The sequence below is a fragment of the Euleptes europaea genome, chromosome 3 (assembly GCF_029931775.1).
Source record: "Euleptes europaea isolate rEulEur1 chromosome 3, rEulEur1.hap1, whole genome shotgun sequence".
NCBI classification, from domain to species: domain Eukaryota; kingdom Metazoa; phylum Chordata; class Lepidosauria; order Squamata; family Sphaerodactylidae; genus Euleptes; species Euleptes europaea.
In genome coordinates this window covers 119,089,658-119,107,052 of record NC_079314.1, presented here as the reverse complement: position 1 = coordinate 119,107,052, position 17,395 = coordinate 119,089,658, and the positions used below count along the sequence as shown (strand labels likewise).

Here is a 17,395-nt window from a genome sequence, read left to right as displayed (position 1 = left end):
ATGAAAATTCACAGGTCACAAGTAATGTTGCTAAGTTCTGTGCTTTTGTAGATAAAGTTCGCCACAAGTACAATGGAAAAAATGTTAAATGAGTTTAAATCTCAGATTTTATATTCACAAGGCAGACGATGTAGCAGCTCATTCCCGAGTTCCCATGCCGATTCTCTCTGCTGCTGGCCTCTGCCTCCAAGCTGACCATCACATCTGTGCTGAGGAGGTGATTGGGTGGTCTCTTCCATGGGGAGGAGAAATGGCCCACAGGTGGATGGGCAAGTGATGGCCCTCACTGTTCCCCTTCTTTCTCCCTCCGTATCCCCACCGCTGAAAAGGGCCAGGGGTATCCAACCAGGGATGGTGGCTACATGTCACTCAGTGGTGGAGCATCTGCATGCGGAAGGTCCCAGGTTCAATCCCCAGCATCTCCAGTTAGAAGGATCAGGCAGCTGATGAGTGATAGACCTCTGCCTGAGACCCTGGAGAGCCGCTGCCAGTCTGAGTGGGCAGTCTTGACCCTGATGGACCAATGGCCTGATTCAATATAAGAAGAGGAAGAAAAGTTGGTCTTTATATGCCAACTTGCTCTACCTGTTTTTTTTTTAAGGAGAATCAAACCGGCTTACAATGTCCTTCCCTTCCACTCCCCACAACAGGCACCTTGTGTGGTAGGTGGGGCTGAGAGAACTGTGACCAGCCCAAGGTCACCCAGCTGGCTTCATGTGTGTGTGTGTGTGTGTGTGTGTGTGTGTGTGTGTGTGTGTGCGCGCGCGTTGTGTCATCAAGTCGCTTCCGACTCATGGCGACCCTATGAATGAAAGTCCTCCAAAATGTCCTATCTTTGATAGCCTTGCTCAGATCTTGCAAATTGAAGGCTGTTGTCTTGTTGGGTCTTCCTCTTTTCCTGCTGCTCTCAACTTTTCCTAGCATGACTGTCTTTTCCAGTGACTCTTGTCGTCTCATGACGTGTAGGAATGGGGAAATCAACCCGGTTCACCTGATAGAATCCTCCGCTCCTAACCACTGCACCACACTGGCTTCATATGTTAAGCGACGAGGAGCCAAGGATATTTGCAAGCATCTCTCCCCCCCCCCCACGCTCCTTTTTCTTTGTAATTTAACTGGAGATGGCAAAAATCGGCCGATTTCATCCTTGGAGTTAATATCGGGATTTCTGTGGTCCATCATCCTTTCACCATGTTAATTTAGACGGGTTTTTACGTTCAACTGGTCTCTTGGACTGTTGAGTGGCTTATAAACCATGTTGACCATAAACATTATTGTAGAGAGCTCCGAAAACTGGACAGGGGTGCTAATTATCATGGCACTCTGACATGCTTCTCCTAGCTGTTCTGCGGTTCTGTGCAAAGCCAGCGTGGTACATAATTTAGCGCACGTGCGCGGGACTGTTTTTAACCAAGGGAAACGTCCTACAATTAGCAAGGTTTCTGAGCAATTAATCCCAAAACGTTGCAGGTGTAGCTTCCGCTGCAGCTTCAAAAATGCACGGAGGAAACCCCCTCCCCCGCTCGCCCAGCTCAATCTTCTCGGCGCCACACTGGGCCTCCCTTGCCGTGGAAATGACTTTTCTCGTAGTCAGCAATCTGCAAAGGACAGGCAGCCACCTGGACGCCCGCGCTCACCTGGCAGATTCGTAAAGAGAGGAACCAGGGCTCTGCTTTCTAACTCGCAGCCTCTCTCCCCTACCCTACCCCCCGTCTCCTTAAAAAAAGACCTCGTGTTAATTTATGTAGTGTTTAAATTTGTACAGTGTTGAATATTCAGCCTTGTAGCAATTGCTGGCAAGCCGGTCTGATGCAACAGAATCTATAACAAAGAGCCCGGCTACACGTTATAGTCCTGACTTGAAAGGAAGCCATGAATTAAGAACATAAGAAAGGCCCTGCTGGATCAGACCAAGGTCCATCAAGTCCAGCAGTCCGTTCTCACACAGTGGCCAACCCGGTGCCTCTAGGAAGCCCACAAACAAGACGACTGCAGCAGCATTTATCCTGCCTGTGTTCCACAGCACCTAATATAATAGGCATGCTCCTCTAATTCTGGAGAGAACAGGCATGCATCGTGACCAGTATCCATTTTGACTAATAGCTGGGCTCTTGCTGAGGATTCTGACTTTCCTCCAGAGGCAGGCAGAGAAAACTGGAGAGGCTACCTAACCCTGGCTGCCTTTCCCCCCACCCCTCTCTTGTTCATCTCTGCTTAGCAGCTTATGTTCCTTTTGGATACGGTGAGTCCTTTTCCTGCCCCACCTTAACACTTAGAAACAAGTAGGTGCTGTGTGCGTACGAACTGCCATCAAGTCACAGCTGACTTACGGCAACCCAGTAGGGTTTTCAAGGGAAAGAGGCACACAGGAAGCTCAGAGCAGGGGGGTGCTGGGAAGAACTCTTTGAACACCACTGCCTTTTGCTTGTGGTGCCGTGTGCCTGTTGGATACTACCTATTGGACCGACTATTTGCTCCAACAGGACCACATCATTTGTTATCCCAAAATTTACACTAATAGACTTGTTAATACCGCCTGTTGGAACACTACGTGTTGAGTCAACAATTTGAATTGGCATTGAATTGAATCACCTGTCGAATATATACCTGTAAGATTACTTATATAAGTAATATAAGCAGATATTGTACAATCAAATCGATTAAATTAAATTCAAACCTCTAGTGGCATAGATCTTTAAATACAGTAATCAATGGTTAAAATACAATCTTTAAATGATAAAATATCAATAGGATATTGTACATTACATCCACAGTTTATATGTCTGTACATTAGTTATGCTGAAATAATTTTGATGTATATCTCATGGTGAGTCATAACCTACTTTTCTTGAAATTTAAAAAGATTATATGTTTATAATCTAATAATGTTGCAACATTTTATTTTAGGAGGTACTATTGGTCTACAGTGTGTCTAGCTGACAAATTTAGTACCTTCTCCCTTGTTTTTTTGTTGGTTATATATACTGTTGAGTCTGGCTTGTTTGTGGAGGGAGGGGAGCTACGGGCAGATAAATGGCCCTGCCTTTGGGCGGGTATTGTGCTTGGCAGCCTTTGGGCTCCTTTCAACCCTCTGGGATCTCTGTTTTCTGGGCCCCAGTATTGCTTACAACGATTCTTTCTTTCTTTTTGCTTCTTTTCATGTCCTTGCAGGGCATGGCTGGCAGAGGAGGGTAGAGGTCCCTCCTCATCGAGCACCAATCCGTCAACTCCAATTCCAGCAGCAGAACGGGGTGTTTTGTTTGAGCGTAATCCAACAGCCCATTTACGGGGCAGGCGGAGAGGGAAGGAGAGAGCAAATCCAGAAGGGCCGAATCAAGACCAGCAGACCACGCGGCTGAGACCCCTAACTCATTATGCTCGAAACCACACATCTAAGGGCAGCTCATAAAACCCACTTACCAGTGATTGAAGAAAGGCAAGGCAGAAGACTTGCACTGACCTGGTGGGAGGGAAATCCCTCTGCCAGATCCTCCAGTTTTTTCCGCCGCAAATCCGTCCTCCACTGCCACATCCCCTTCCCTGGGTCTTCATCAGCTGCCTGCCGTGACCTTCGAAATGTTCTGTTTTCCTTTGCATGATCACGAGGACATTGGTTTAATTTATTGCCAAAATTATGTAACCGAAAAGGGGCGTCCGTTTCCCCACTCAGCTGGAATTGTGTTCCTTAAAGCCTCCGTTGCACGGGAGTTCATTGATTGCAAATTATAATTCTAATAAGGCATTTGATTACTTTGTAATAGTAGCCTATGATTGGGCTGGGCTGTCACCAAATACTGACAATTATGTCTTCTCAGTATCACAAATAAAAATTCATTTTGTGAAACGCAGGGCTGAAAATGCTTGGTGTGCTCTGCTCCGCGGAGGAATGCATAAGGTGCTGCAATGGGTGCCAAACAGCAGGGGTTTAGGGTGCAATGCCCTGACCCGGATGGCCCAGGCTACCCCATCTCATCAGATCTCAGAAGCTAAGCTGGGTCAGTCCTGGTTAGTACTTGGAGGGGAGATCACCAAGAAAGTCCAGGGTTGCTATGCAGAGGCAGGCAATGGCAAACCACCTCTGTTCGCCTCTTGTCCTGACCTGGATGGCCCAGGGTACCCCATCTCATCAGATCTCAGAAGCAAAGCAGGGTCGGTCCTGCTTAGTAGTTGGAGACCACCAAGGAAGTCCAGGGTTGCTATGCAGAGACAGGCAGTGTCAAACCAGCTCTGAACATCTCTTACCTTTAAAACCCTACTAGGTTGCCATAAGTAGGCTGTGATTTGACGGTACTCTATTATTACCCTGACCTGGATGGCCCAGCTAGCCCCATCTCATCAGATCTCGGAAGCTAAGCAGAGTCAGCCCCAGTTAGTACTTGGATGGGTTGCCATAAGTTGGCTGTGACTTGACGGCGTCAATCATTACCATGACCTGAATGGCCCAGGCTAGCCTCCTCTTGTCAGATCTCAGAAGCTAAGTAGGGTTACCGTATTTTCCGGCGTACAAGACGACTGGGCGTATAAGACGACCCCACATTTTTACAGTTAAAATATAGAGTTTGGGATTGTCCCGAGTCCGCGGCCTGGGGCCGGCCCTCGGGACTGCGCCCCAACCCCGAGGCCACCCCCAGTCCTCCTGGGGCGGCTCAATCCCCGGGGAAACAACACCACTTACCGGGGCGGGAGAAAGAGGGGGCGAGGGCGGCTGGACGAGCTGGCAGCGCGCCGGGAGGCGGGGCTGGCGGGAGGAACAGGAGGAGGCCGGGGGCTGACCTCCCGGCATGGAAGAGTGTAAAAGCGGAGGCCGGGGAGGAAAGGGGGCATGTTGGGTGTGCTAGGCGGCAGCCAAAACACCCTGTGCCGGGAGAAGAGAGTGGCCACCCCAGCCCCGGCCAGCCAGCCAGCCAGCCGCATGCCTGCCTTGTGCTGCCGCTGGAGCACAGCCGAGCACTTCCCTCCGTGCACCCCGGCGCACCTGGCTCCGACTCCGAGCTGGGCAATGAGCGCCCTCGCCGGGCTCGCCTCCCCTCCCTCCTCTGCCGGACATGGACAGAGCGGAGGCGGCTCCCCAGGCAGATTCTCCAGTCCGGCTCGGAATTCAGCATCCGGCGTATAAGACGACACCCGGCGTATAAGACGACCCCCGACTTTTGAGAAGATTTTCCTGGGTTAAAAAGTAATCTTATACGCCAGAAAATACAGTAGCCCTGTTTAGTAGTTGGATGGGAGATCACCAAGGAAACCAGGATTGCTACGCAGAGGCAAGCAATGGCAGACTACTGTTCATAGTTTGCCTTGAAAACACTACGGATCAGAGCGTATTTTCAATATTTTATCAGGAAAAAAAACTTGGCAAAAGTATCACAGCTCATTGTCTGTTCCTGGGACATCAGAGGCTCAGATTTAGGCATCAACAAATGCTGAGCTACCTTGAACAATTGGGATGAACTAGTTGATGATATAATAGAGAAGTAACCTTTATTTGTAAGACCTATGAAGCTGTGTTGACAGCGACAATGAGCTCTATAGCAAGATCTGTCAGATTCAGGGTGAGTTCTCCGACATTCTAGATGCCCCCAACCATTTTCAGATCACCCAGCTCCATGGAAAACCAGGGGACTGGGTTTTGTCCCATGGACAGGAGAGGTCAACAAGGGGCAACCTTGTTAATAGCTTCAAGGAGTTTCACATTCCATGTTTCCGCTGCGGCCTCAACAGAACACATTTAGACTCCTAAAATCCCCTAGAGCGTTCTGGAATCTAGTAGGATTCATGATGATGATGATGACGACAACGAAGAAGAAGAAGAGCTGGTTTTTATTTGCCGACTTAAGGGAGAATTAAACCAGCTTACAATCACCTTCACTTCCCCTCACCACAACAGACACCCTGTGAGGTAGGTGGAGCTGAGAGAGCTCTAAGAGAGCTGTGACTAGCCCAAGGTCACCCAGCTGGCTTCATGTGGAGGAGTGGGGAAACCAACCCGGTTCACCAGATTAGCCTCTGCCGCTCGTGTGGAGGAGTGGGGAAACCAACCCGGTTCACCAGATTAGCCTCTGCCGCTCATGTGGAGGAGTGGGGAATCAAACCCGGTTCTCCAGATTAGAGTCCACCACTCCAAACCACTGCTCTTAACCACTACACCACACTGGCACCACCATGATCCTCTGTGGGTGGACCATTTTACATGGGGGCCCTTTCACATGGGGTGTCAGGACCACATTTCACCTTGGTTTTAAGTAGGCAGAGGTCAGACCATGGTTCAGGACTCATCTCCAGCCCTGAAGACTGATCTTATGTAGAATTAGGCATTTCTAAACCCACTGAAATCCGTCAAATAGTTTCAGTGTAAAACTAGGCTCTTAGCCTTCCATATTGTGGTGCGCCACCAGTCTTTTTAGCTTTCAGTCGAACAAAACTGGAGAAGGTGGGAGAATATGATCTGACACTAGGTAGGAATTCAGTGACGTTTATAGCAGCAGGAGAAATACCTCTCCCTTGGTTATCCCATAAGCGTTCAGGCAGGTTGCATAGCATCAAGAGAGTCCAAAAAAGAGGGGAGGAACCAAAACTTAACCCTATAAACGGAATTAAGTACCTAGAAGGTCAAGCAAAAAAAACAGCTGACAAGGCCAACAATATGATTAAAAGTTAAACCATTAAAAAGTTTTCCGAATACATATAAGTTTAATACAAGTTAAAATCCAATTGACGCTAATAACTCCTTTATGGCCTTGCAAGAAGCCTTCCAAACACATATACTAAAATAACACTATAGGCATAATATACAATAAGACATACAATCATACACAAACCATAAACAAACAATCACATATAGACCATACGCAATTCAGCAAATTTGCCTTCTTCAGTGGCAAAGAAGAAGAGTTTGTTTTTATATGCCGACTTTCTCTACTACTTAAGGGAGACTCAAACCAGCTTACAATCACCTTCACTTCCCCTCCCCACAACAGACACCCTGTGAGGCTGAGAGAGCTATGACTAGCCCAAGGTCACCCAGCTGTCTTCATGTGTAGGAGTGGGGGAAACTAATCTAGTTCACCAGATTAGTCTACGCCATTCATGTGGAGGAGTGGGGAATCAAACCCGGTTCTCCAGATCAGACTCCACCGCTCCAAACCACTGCTCTTAACCACTGCACCACACTAGCACACCAGACTAAATTATATAAATCTTTGTGACTTTTGGGCCTTGTACTCTGAAAGATTAATGGAAAAATAAAGAATGTTAATTAAAACAATTTTCATATATATATATATATATATATATATATATATATATATATATATATATATATATATATATATATATATATATATATATATATATATATATAAAATAAAGTTCTAAAATTGTTGTGTCTGGACACTTACACCCCCATTTTCTTCATTAACGTAGCATGCTACTGCAATAATGCTCGAGTGACAGTACGAACCACGGCCACAATCAATATCCGCTGCATTAACTCTCTTTGATCCCTCTAAATCACACCAGCAATTCCGCTGGGCGTGAGATCCCACGGTAGGAATTGGATGCCTTGCGCCAGATGCCATCTTCTTAGGTAGCTGTGCCCTCATAGATGAGCAGAATGGTCCTTTATCCTTTATCTCAGTTGGCTAATATCGAATAGCCGCATCGCTCCTCACCTGGACCAAGCATTAATCCATGTCCCTTGGCGACTGCACTGAGGGCTCCGGAGGTTAAATGGGCACCCTGAGGGGTCTCAGGCTTAGCTGGGTACCCAAAGGTTGGGTGGGAAAAAAGACTCAATTGTGTAAAGAAATATATTTATTTTAAGGGGCTGATATCTGTATTTAAAACATTAAAATATTATATTAAAAGAAAGCACAATGGCAACTAATACAGGTTGATGAAGAAGAATTGCTTTTTATATGCCGACTTACTCTACCACTTAAGGGAGACCCAAACCGGCTTACAATCACCTTCCCTTCCCCTCCCCACCACAGACACCCTGTGAGGTAGGTGGGGCTGAGAGCGTTCTAAGAGAATTGTGACTAGCCCAAGGTCACCCAGCTGGCTTCATGTGTAGGAGTGGGGAAACAAATCCAGTTCACCAGATTAGCCTCCGCCGCTCATGTGAAATTCTCCAGATCCAAATCCACTGCTCCAAACTGTAATGTATGTATATAGTTAGGCGGCATGCAGGGGGAAACTTAGGAGCTTGAGTCCTGGGCGAAGGATCCTAAGTCCTACATGCGCCATTGGTCCAAACCGGCTTGCGCCATTGGCCCTAAGCCGGCATGCGCCGTTGGTAACCCGGGATTGTTTCCCCCCATCATGGATCGGGGGGGAGTGGCGGAGGCCGGCCAAGGGAGCATATAAGCAGGGCCGTTTGCACTGAGTTCTCCAATTCTGTTCTGTTCTTCCATAAACGCGTTGTTGTTGGGACTCGGTCTCGACCTCGTGTGTCCTCCCCACGCGGACTTAACACAAACCACCGCTCTTAACCACTACACCACGCTGTGAAACCCCAACCCAAACACGTTTCGCCCCCCTGGCCTTCAGCAGTGGTCTAATAACATCACTTATAATGCACACCAATAGATAATACAACATGTATAACAGTATTAAAGCAGAATTATAACAGCCCAGGTATGTATGTAGGGAGGTATTTAACTCTGTGCCCAATATATTATATAAACTTTATAAAATTACAGAGCCCACTGCTGTGGAATACTTTCTTCTCATTCTTCTCTGAGCTGTGTTAGACTTCCATACAAGGTAGCAACCATGTATGAAGAGCCAGCATGGTGTAGTGTTTAAGAGTGGTGGTTTGAAGCGGTGGAGTCTGATCTGCAGAACTGGGTTTGATTCCCCACTCCTCCACATGAGTGGCAGAGGCTAATCTGGTGAACTAGATTTCTTTCCCCTTTCCTCCACATGAAGCCAGCTGGGTGACCATGGGCTAGTCACAGCTCTCTCATACCCACCTACCTCCCAGGGTGTCTGTTGTGGGGAGGGAAAGGGAAGGCGATTGTAAACCAGTTTGATTCTCCCTTAAGTGGTAGAGAGAATTGGCATATAACAACCAACTCTTCTTCTTCTTCTTCTTCATTGTGCTTTCTTTAATATAATATTTTAATGTTTTTAATATAGATATCAGCACCTTAAAATAAATATATTTCTTTACATAATTGAGTCCTTTCCCACCCAACCTTTGGGTACCCAGCATTGGTCTTTCCTTCCCCCTTTTGTTTTTTGTCTGGTCTGAGGCTTAGGCCAGGCCTAGGGAGTGGCCTGAAGCTGCATGGACACGGCCCATGGAGCTGTGGGTTGTAGTGTTTGGAGTGGCGGACTAGGATCCAGGGTGACTTCGTTTCAAGAAGAAGAAGAGTTGGTTTTTATAAGCCAACTGTCTACCTTTTAAGGAGAATCAAACTGGCTTACAATCCCCTTCCCTTCCTCTCCCCACAACAGACAGGTAGGTGGGGCTGAGAGAGCTGTGACTAGCCCAAGGTCACCCAGCTGGCTTCATGTGGGGAAACCAACCTGGTTCACCAGATTAGAGTCCACCGCTCATGGAGGAGTGGGGAATTGAAGCAGATTAGACTCCACCGCTCTTAACCACTACACCAATCACTGTCTGAGCCCTGACCATCAGCAACCCCTCCCTCTCTCAAACCACTATTTCCAAGGTGAAAATCAAACCGGCGGCACAAGTAATTTAAACATCTGTCCAAACTAGTCTTTGAAACAACTCTTCTCTGGTTGTGTATCGTCATCCGGCTGTTGAACATCTATTTTCCCTTTTTTCAGCAAGGTCCTCTTGCCAGAGACAAGCACAAAATGTCTGTCAACGATTCTGCTCCCAGTTACAGTAACGAATAGCACAGAGGAAGAAGGTTGCAAAGGTAGCTGTTTTGGAAACCCTCCATCAAGTCCCCGTGTAAACAAGTCATTCACGTGCTTCTCGCTTTGCCTGGGGAGCTGAGTTTCTCTATCTTGGGGCAGGATTCTTCTCTCCCGAAACCAGAAGCGCTTCTTTCACATTACTGCACCCAACTCCGGTTTTTGCACCACTTAACACACACACAATGAAATACTATCAATTAAACTGTAATCACAAAGCATCTCACTAATTGATGCAAGAGAGTTCCTGGAAGCGCTTCTGAATACCAATCAGATCTGCAGGTGCGCAGGCAACTCTACACTTTGATGCAGTTCAAATGTTGCCAATTAGGGAATTAGAACAGGTAAATAAATAAGAGAAGGCGCAGCCAACCGGCCGGGATTTATCCTTTCCATTGCTGTTAGAAGATATATAACATCTTTTTTTTTTTTTTGTAAGGCTGTCTCTGGGAAGAAACAAGACAAGAGAATGCCAGTATGTACTGAAGCTACTTGTTTTAATTATTCAATTGATTAACAAATGGGAACTGGTTTTTAATATTTTAAAGGTTTATTGTATACGATCGTTTTAGAAGGAGAAGAGTAAGAGGAGGAGGAGGAGGAGTAAGAAGAAGAAGAAGAAGAAGAAGAAGAAGAAGAAGAATTGTTTTTATATAGTTAGAAATGTAAAAGACCTGTATCTGAGCCCCTGGAGAGCTGTTGTCAGTCTGAGTAGGCAATACTGACCTTGATGGACCAAGGATCTGATTCAGTGTAAGACAGCTTCATGTGCGCATGAGGACCACCTTAAGGCATCTTCTCCATCCACATCCCCTCTCTCTGAGGGGAGGTGCCATGGCTCAGTGGTAGAGCATCTGCTTGGCATGCAGAAGGTCCCAGGTTCGATCCCCGGCATCTCCAATTAAACGGACTAGGCAAATTGGTGATGTGAAAGACCTCAGCCTGAGACCCTGGAGAGCCACTGCCAGTCTGAGTAGACAATACTGACTTTGATGGACCAAGGGTCTGATTCAGTAGAAGGCAGCTTCATGTGTTCATGTGACTCTCTCATAATTCTACACAGAAACTATACGTTTCCAGAAAAGCATGACCAACAGGGCTGGGAACTTGCCCCGTTGGCTGAGAGTTGCCGGAGTCTTTAACAAGCCATTCAGTTGAGACCACGTCCATTTCTGGAGCGCCATCTCGGACCTGAAGGAGTTAACTTCACCGCCTTCTTAGCAAGGCAACGGGCACCCTTCTGCACAGCCAAGGAGCACAGCAGTCGCTGGCTGGAGAGAGAATCAAACTAATTACCTCCGTAATTACCAAAACTAATTGCCTTGCTAATTGCCAAGGATCTCCGGAGCAGGCATTCTTTTCTGCAAGTGTTCCGCAGCGCGGGTGACTGAGCCTCCTTGGAGGAGATAGGACCCTCAACTGGCAACTTGAACCCCTCCGTTTCAGCCTGGGCTGCCCTTTTTCCAAGACGGCTTCATGGGTCACCTTTGGGGCAAAAACTCAAAAGCACCCAGAATGTCTAGAGGAAGGGCAGTTTTCACCAGTAAAACACACTGTCAGCCCTTGGCCCACAGAACCAGAAATCACCACAAAGTCATATAGAGTCCAAACAGATGGCTTTTACTGGTCGAATAGGCATACAGTGCAAACGAATAAAATGACAGCTATGAGAGGCTCACTAGCTGGGAGACATTATAAGGCAGGAAAGGCGGGAGATTACACGCACAGGCTGAATACAGTTTCCCAGGAGCTGAGTTCCCAGGCCTAGGTATGCGACCTTGGGGGGCAGACAATACAGCGCAGAGACAGAGGCAATAACGAAACCGAGATAGCAGCCTGACACACACATACACACACACACGACAAACATGGAGATAAATCCATTCAATGCTTGGCCCGTCATCAGGAAATCGACGCCCCCCTCAGCTCTCCCTTTAGCACCAAATGCTGGGCTTACTCTGAAGGGGCCATTGGAGGCCCTTTTCTCATCTTGCCTGCTTCTAGGTTTGTTTCTGCTGATGGTTGATTAATTTCACTTTAATTATCACCTCCAGCGTATTTAGCACATATTGCTGAAAATGGGATTTTCCCCCATACCCTTTCCAGAAGAGTAAATATTCCTCCAGAGGCCTTTTTATGAATTGAAACAAAACACCTCTGAGATTTTATTTTTCTTAGTAAAAGCACTAACTTTATTTCTCTGTAACCTTAGAGGGACGGATACTTCTGCCCTAGTTTGCGTTGCAGAGTTCCCATGCCCCCCCTTCTTTTTTGTGGGAGGCATACAATCAGCTCCTGTGTCATACTATGGCTAAAGTTTTGCTCTGAGTCTTTAAGAGTCTTGTGTTCGAACTCTTACACATCTGGGAAAATACTGGGTGGTCTGGAAAGTCATTGCTTCTTTGGCCAAGTTCTCCATTTGTAAAACAGGAATCTTCTCACAACAGGGTTATTGCAAGGGAGAACTAGGTTCGATTCCCCACTCCTCCCCATGAGGCCTGCTGGGTGACCTGGGGCCAGTCACAGTTCTCTCCAAACTCTCTCAGCCCATGTGGAGGCAGGCAATGGCAAACCACCGCCGAACAGCTCTTACCTTGAAAACCTATGGGGACGCCATAAGTCAGCTGTAGCTTGACAGCAGTTTCCACCAACAACTTGTTGATTTGGGAGTATATAGTTGTTCTATGCCCTCACATGGATGGCCCAGGCTAGCCTGATCTCGTCAGATCTCAGAAGCTAGGTAGGGTTGACCCTGGTTAGTACTTGAATGGGAGACTGCCAAGGAAGCCCAGGGTTGCGCCGCGGAGGCAGGCAATGGCCAACCACCTCTGAACGTCTCTTGCCTTGAAAACCCTATGGGGATGCCATAGTCAGCTGTGATTTGATGGCACTTTCCACCACCACCACATAGAGGAGGCTTCTCTTCCACAGTCCCTTGTGTTGACTTCTCAGGGAAGGCCTGTTATTGGCTTCTGCAAGGCTCCAAGTTGTTGAAATTCTGTGGTGCCTTCGCTCCATATCCTCCATAAGTTCATCTGATAGAGTAAGGTGGGTTGGGGAAATGCTAATGAGGAAGATCTTGGATTCCTCAACAGGTTCTACAGAGATGGTGACAGAATTTTTCTTCTTCTTCTTGAAGTATGCAGGCGGGGGGAATCATCCACATCTGTTCCCTCAGACTCTAAGAGTTTCTCATTTCCAGAGGTGACATTTTATTCCACCAGACGGAACCTCAGACGTGGGGTGTGTGTGTGTGTGTGTCTGCTTGGGTTAGAAATTTCTCTCCCCGAAAGGACGACCCTTTATGAGGGACAAAGAGATGCTCCTTTGAGCCACGAAGACTAACCTTGTCAGCAATTCTGTTTGAATATTCAAGACAGTATGCAAATACCCTTTTATTTTTTAATTTGAAGCAGAGGTTACCTTCAAAAGTTTCCCCCCCCCCCCAAAATGGCTATCTTTGCAAGGTTAGAAAACCGCACTGTCCTCCAGAGGGATGGGGGGGGGGCAAGTGGAAATGCCTAGCTTGTATGGAAAGAGCTTTTTGTGCCAGGCATAATCGGCCAAGAGGCATGCTGAAGCCTGCTTTCTCTTCCTTGGAATCTCACTAGCCTGAGTCCAGCATACTGAATTGAGATCCCCGTCCTATGACCCTTCATTATGGCGTCCGAACAGACCCTGGGCAAGCCTGGGCACCCCACATGGTGTACAGGACTGAAGCTGGTACACAAAGGATGGCACAGCACCGTGTAGCCAGCGACAACAAGGGGTCTCCTGGCATCCGTCTTATTTGTGCAAGGCTGAAGAGAGCTGACAGGGCTGTAACAGCTAAAGTTGTGCCATACCCTCCCCTGAAAGGAATGTTGCAGCTTCTTCATGAAGACAAGAGAAGACCAAGATAAGCCATTTACAGTTCTATACCCTTCCTGCAGTAGACTGCACACACCTAGTCAAATCCCTTCAGTCCATTCAGATGTACCCTTAATTCCAACCTGTCTCCAGCCAAGCCCTCAATGACTCACCTTCCGGACCCCACCTTAATCTTCAAATCTATCACTCGATGCTTTGACATTTAATCCAAGTGTCTCAGCCATCATTTTCTGATGTCCTTATTCTCTGCACCCGATTACTCCTATTGCGAGCAATCAAGCCTTTTGTCACTGGCAGTGCCCACACATTGCCAGTTGTAGCCCCCAGCTACATTTCGGGGTATAAGTATAGCCCCATTGGCCACAGTAAAATTGCTACCACTTACTGGATCTAAAGTGTGAGCCACGGTACTTGTGTGTATCATTTTCTTTGCTAAGTATTGTTGGCCAGTACTTGCTTTCTTTGCCACTGCCATTCTGGACCTTGTTCTTCAGGAAGGTAACTTTAAACCTTCTTGGGACTCTCAAACCTTTAATTTCTGAGCTCTATATGTGTTGGGAATTGGGTGAGTGTGTGAGTGTGTGCAACAAATTTGATTACTTTTTAATAAAACCCTTAAAATTCATAAAAGCCTCCTCGTTATTGGGTTGCTTTCCATTGGTTTGCTCACCTGGAGCAGAATTGGTTAAAAGACCCCCATGCCAGCCTCTTGCATAGCTCTAACTAGTCTCCAGCTAATTCCCCCCAAAACCGAGACCCCCTGTGCTTGGAGTAACACCATGGGCAGTGTTACCAGGTGAGATGTATGAGGTCTTCACCAAGTGGTACAGCCCTAAAGGTGACCTTGTCAGTAAGCCCTGGTAGGTCATGAGCCACTAGCCAAACACACTGAAACAAACATGAACATTAGCATAGCCCTGCTGGATCAGACCAATAGCCCACCTAGTCCAACATCCTGTTTCCAACAGAGACCAGTTTGATGTCACAGCGAGGGCCACAGATAAGAGACTTCTTATCCAACCAGTTCTTCTAAAGGTCCAATAACAGGGAATAGAAGCCAAGACCTTCATAAGAACATAAGAAGACCCTGCTGGATCAGACCAGTGGCCCATCAAGTCCAGCATCCTAACATAAGAAGACCATGCTAGATCAAACCAGTGGTCCATCTAGTCCAGCATCCTGTCTCACACACTGGCCAACCAGTTCCTCTGAAGGGCTAACAACAGGGCATAGAGGCATAGAGGCCAAGACCTTCATAAGAAGAGCCCTGCTGGATCAGACCAGTGAGGGGCCATCTAGTCCAGCATCCGCTATCACACAGTGGCCAACCAGTTCCTCTGGAGGGCCAACAACAGGGCAGAGCAGCTGAGGCCTTCCCCTGTTAAGAACCTAAGAAGAGCCCTGCTGGATCTGGCTAGCAGGCTATCTAATTCAGCATCCTGTCTCACACAGTGGCCAACCTGTTCCTCTGGAGGTCCCACAACAGGGCAGAGAGGCCAAAGCTTTCCCCTGGTGTTGCCTCCTGGCACTGGGACTCATAGGTTGACTGCCTCTGAACGTGGAAGTTCCCTTTAGTCAAATCTTGGCTCCAAGTCTAACCTGCAATTGAGTCTGCCTCTGCCTCTTAAGCAAAGGCTAGATGGCCATCTGTCAACAATGCTGATTCTATGACCTTAGGCAGTTCATGAGAAGGAGGGCATCTTGACCATCTTCTGGGCATAGAGTAGGGGTCACTGGGTGTGTGTGTGGGAGGTAGTTGTTACATTCCTGCATTGTGCAGGACTAGATGACCCTGGTGGTCCCTTCCAACTCTATGATTCTATTCTATGATGATTCTATGATTCTGTACCAACCCTCTGGTGAGGCCACACCTGCCTTCCACCCAACTCCAGTTCCAATCCTGTGAAGGCCGGCCTGATGCTAACAAGCCTCCCAGAAAAGAATCACAGAACTCTGGATGGCACGTACTTTGGCTCTCTGCTTAGAAGAAGCAGCGCAGGAGGGAACGTGGTTCTGTCTTCTCTCCGGACAGCCTCTGCCTTTGTTCTTCCACTGATGGTTTTCCCCCCAGTGTGATGTAGTGTTCGCAAATTACACTGTTAAGCATCAGACGAGGGGACCCTGTTGTTACATCCGTACTCTTGCAGGTCTAAGTGATTCCATTACCAGGGCACCCTGGAGCTCAATCCGGCTCTTAAATGCCATCTCCCGACACCGGAGCTTCAAAGAATAAATTAATGTCCCTGTTTTGTTGGTCTCAATCCCCTGTAAGACCACCACAGCCATGTGTTTGTCTTCCTGCCGGAATAAGGTTTGATGTCTCTCACCCCCATATCTAAAAACATGTCATTAACAGGACATAATTCTGGCCTTACCCCCTTCTAAGATGCTGAGCCTGATGTGCTAAATTGTGGAGGCGTCTCCACGTGAAGGAACTATTTTGGTCCCCAGGTCCTTTGTTCCACATCTCTTCACTCTTTTGATCCCAAAGACTTACTGCCAGGTAAGTGAGAGCAGACCGGCCTTCTTCAGTTGACTGATGGTCTAACGTTAGAACTTGGCATCAGAATTTATTGCAGAGCCTATAGCTGCAGTTAAATTTAAAATTGTCACTTTTCTACAACCTTAATGTACCTTTCATGTCTTGGGTGAGATTTGAGGGTATCTAACTAGCCAGAACTAACCAATGAAGAAAGCTGATAGGAAGAAAGTAGATTCCTTTGAAAGGTGGTGTTGGAGGAGAGTGTTACAGATACCGTGGACTGCCAAAAAACCAAAAACAAATCAGTGGGTTATAGATCAAATCAAGCCTGAACTGACCCTAGAAGCTAAAATGACTAAACTGAGACTGTCGTACTTTGGTCACATCATGAGAAGACAAGAGTCACTGGAAAAGACAATCATGCTAGGAAAAGTTGAAGGCAGCAGGAGAAGAGGAAGAGATGGATTGAGGAAGCCACGGCCCTCAGTTTGCAAGACCTGAGCAAGGCTGTTAAGAAGAGGACATTTTGGAGGACATTGATTCATAGGGTCACCATGAGTTGGAAGCGACTTGACAGCACTTAACACGTACCTGCCAGAAATTGACATTTTATTTCTTTGACAACCAATCCTTGTTCTTATGTCCATCCTAACCAGAAAACATGCTTTTTTGGTTAAACAGAAATGTGTGTTCTGATCTGGATTCTAGCAAGTTTAACTAGCTTTCAGTTGGTTAAGCTACTGGGGGGCGGGGGAAGAGAAGTTAGTGCTGAGATAGGTTGGAAAATTTGATAGCATAACATTTCTTCCAGAGCATTCTCCGCAGAAGTAACTGCTTCTGGAGGAATTGGCCGCAGTTGGGTTTCTTGGGCGGTTCCACAGTTCTGAAGCAGGTAAAGAATCACTAGGTGATAGCAGCTACACGTTTCAATTAAATTGTGGAACCAGCTTTAAAACTAAAGTATATATCTCATTCCAATCCAGACTCCTTGTTAGGTCTGAGTCCGCTGATAAGGAGGACAGATCTTTCCTGTCGTCACCGAGATCCATGAACAGCAACGTTGCTTCTCTTCTTCAGAGCAATTTTTTTTTAATGTTTCTGTGACCCTTAGAAAGAATGTTTCTGTGACCCTTAGAAAGACCCATTGAGCTG

General features: G+C 47.1%; 1 protein-coding gene across 1 annotated transcript in view; it reads left to right on the top strand.

The window, feature by feature from the left end:
- Positions 1–3,214, top strand: part of CHCHD3 (coiled-coil-helix-coiled-coil-helix domain containing 3) — a 190,152-nt gene extending 186,938 nt beyond the window's left edge. Inside the window, exon 6 of the mRNA XM_056846625.1 lies at positions 3,172–3,214. Coding sequence (XP_056702603.1) covers positions 3,172–3,195 — 24 coding nt within the window. The 3' untranslated portion in view covers positions 3,196–3,214. The remainder of the gene's footprint in view (positions 1–3,171) is intronic.
- The last annotated feature ends 14,181 nt before the right edge of the window (positions 3,215–17,395 follow it).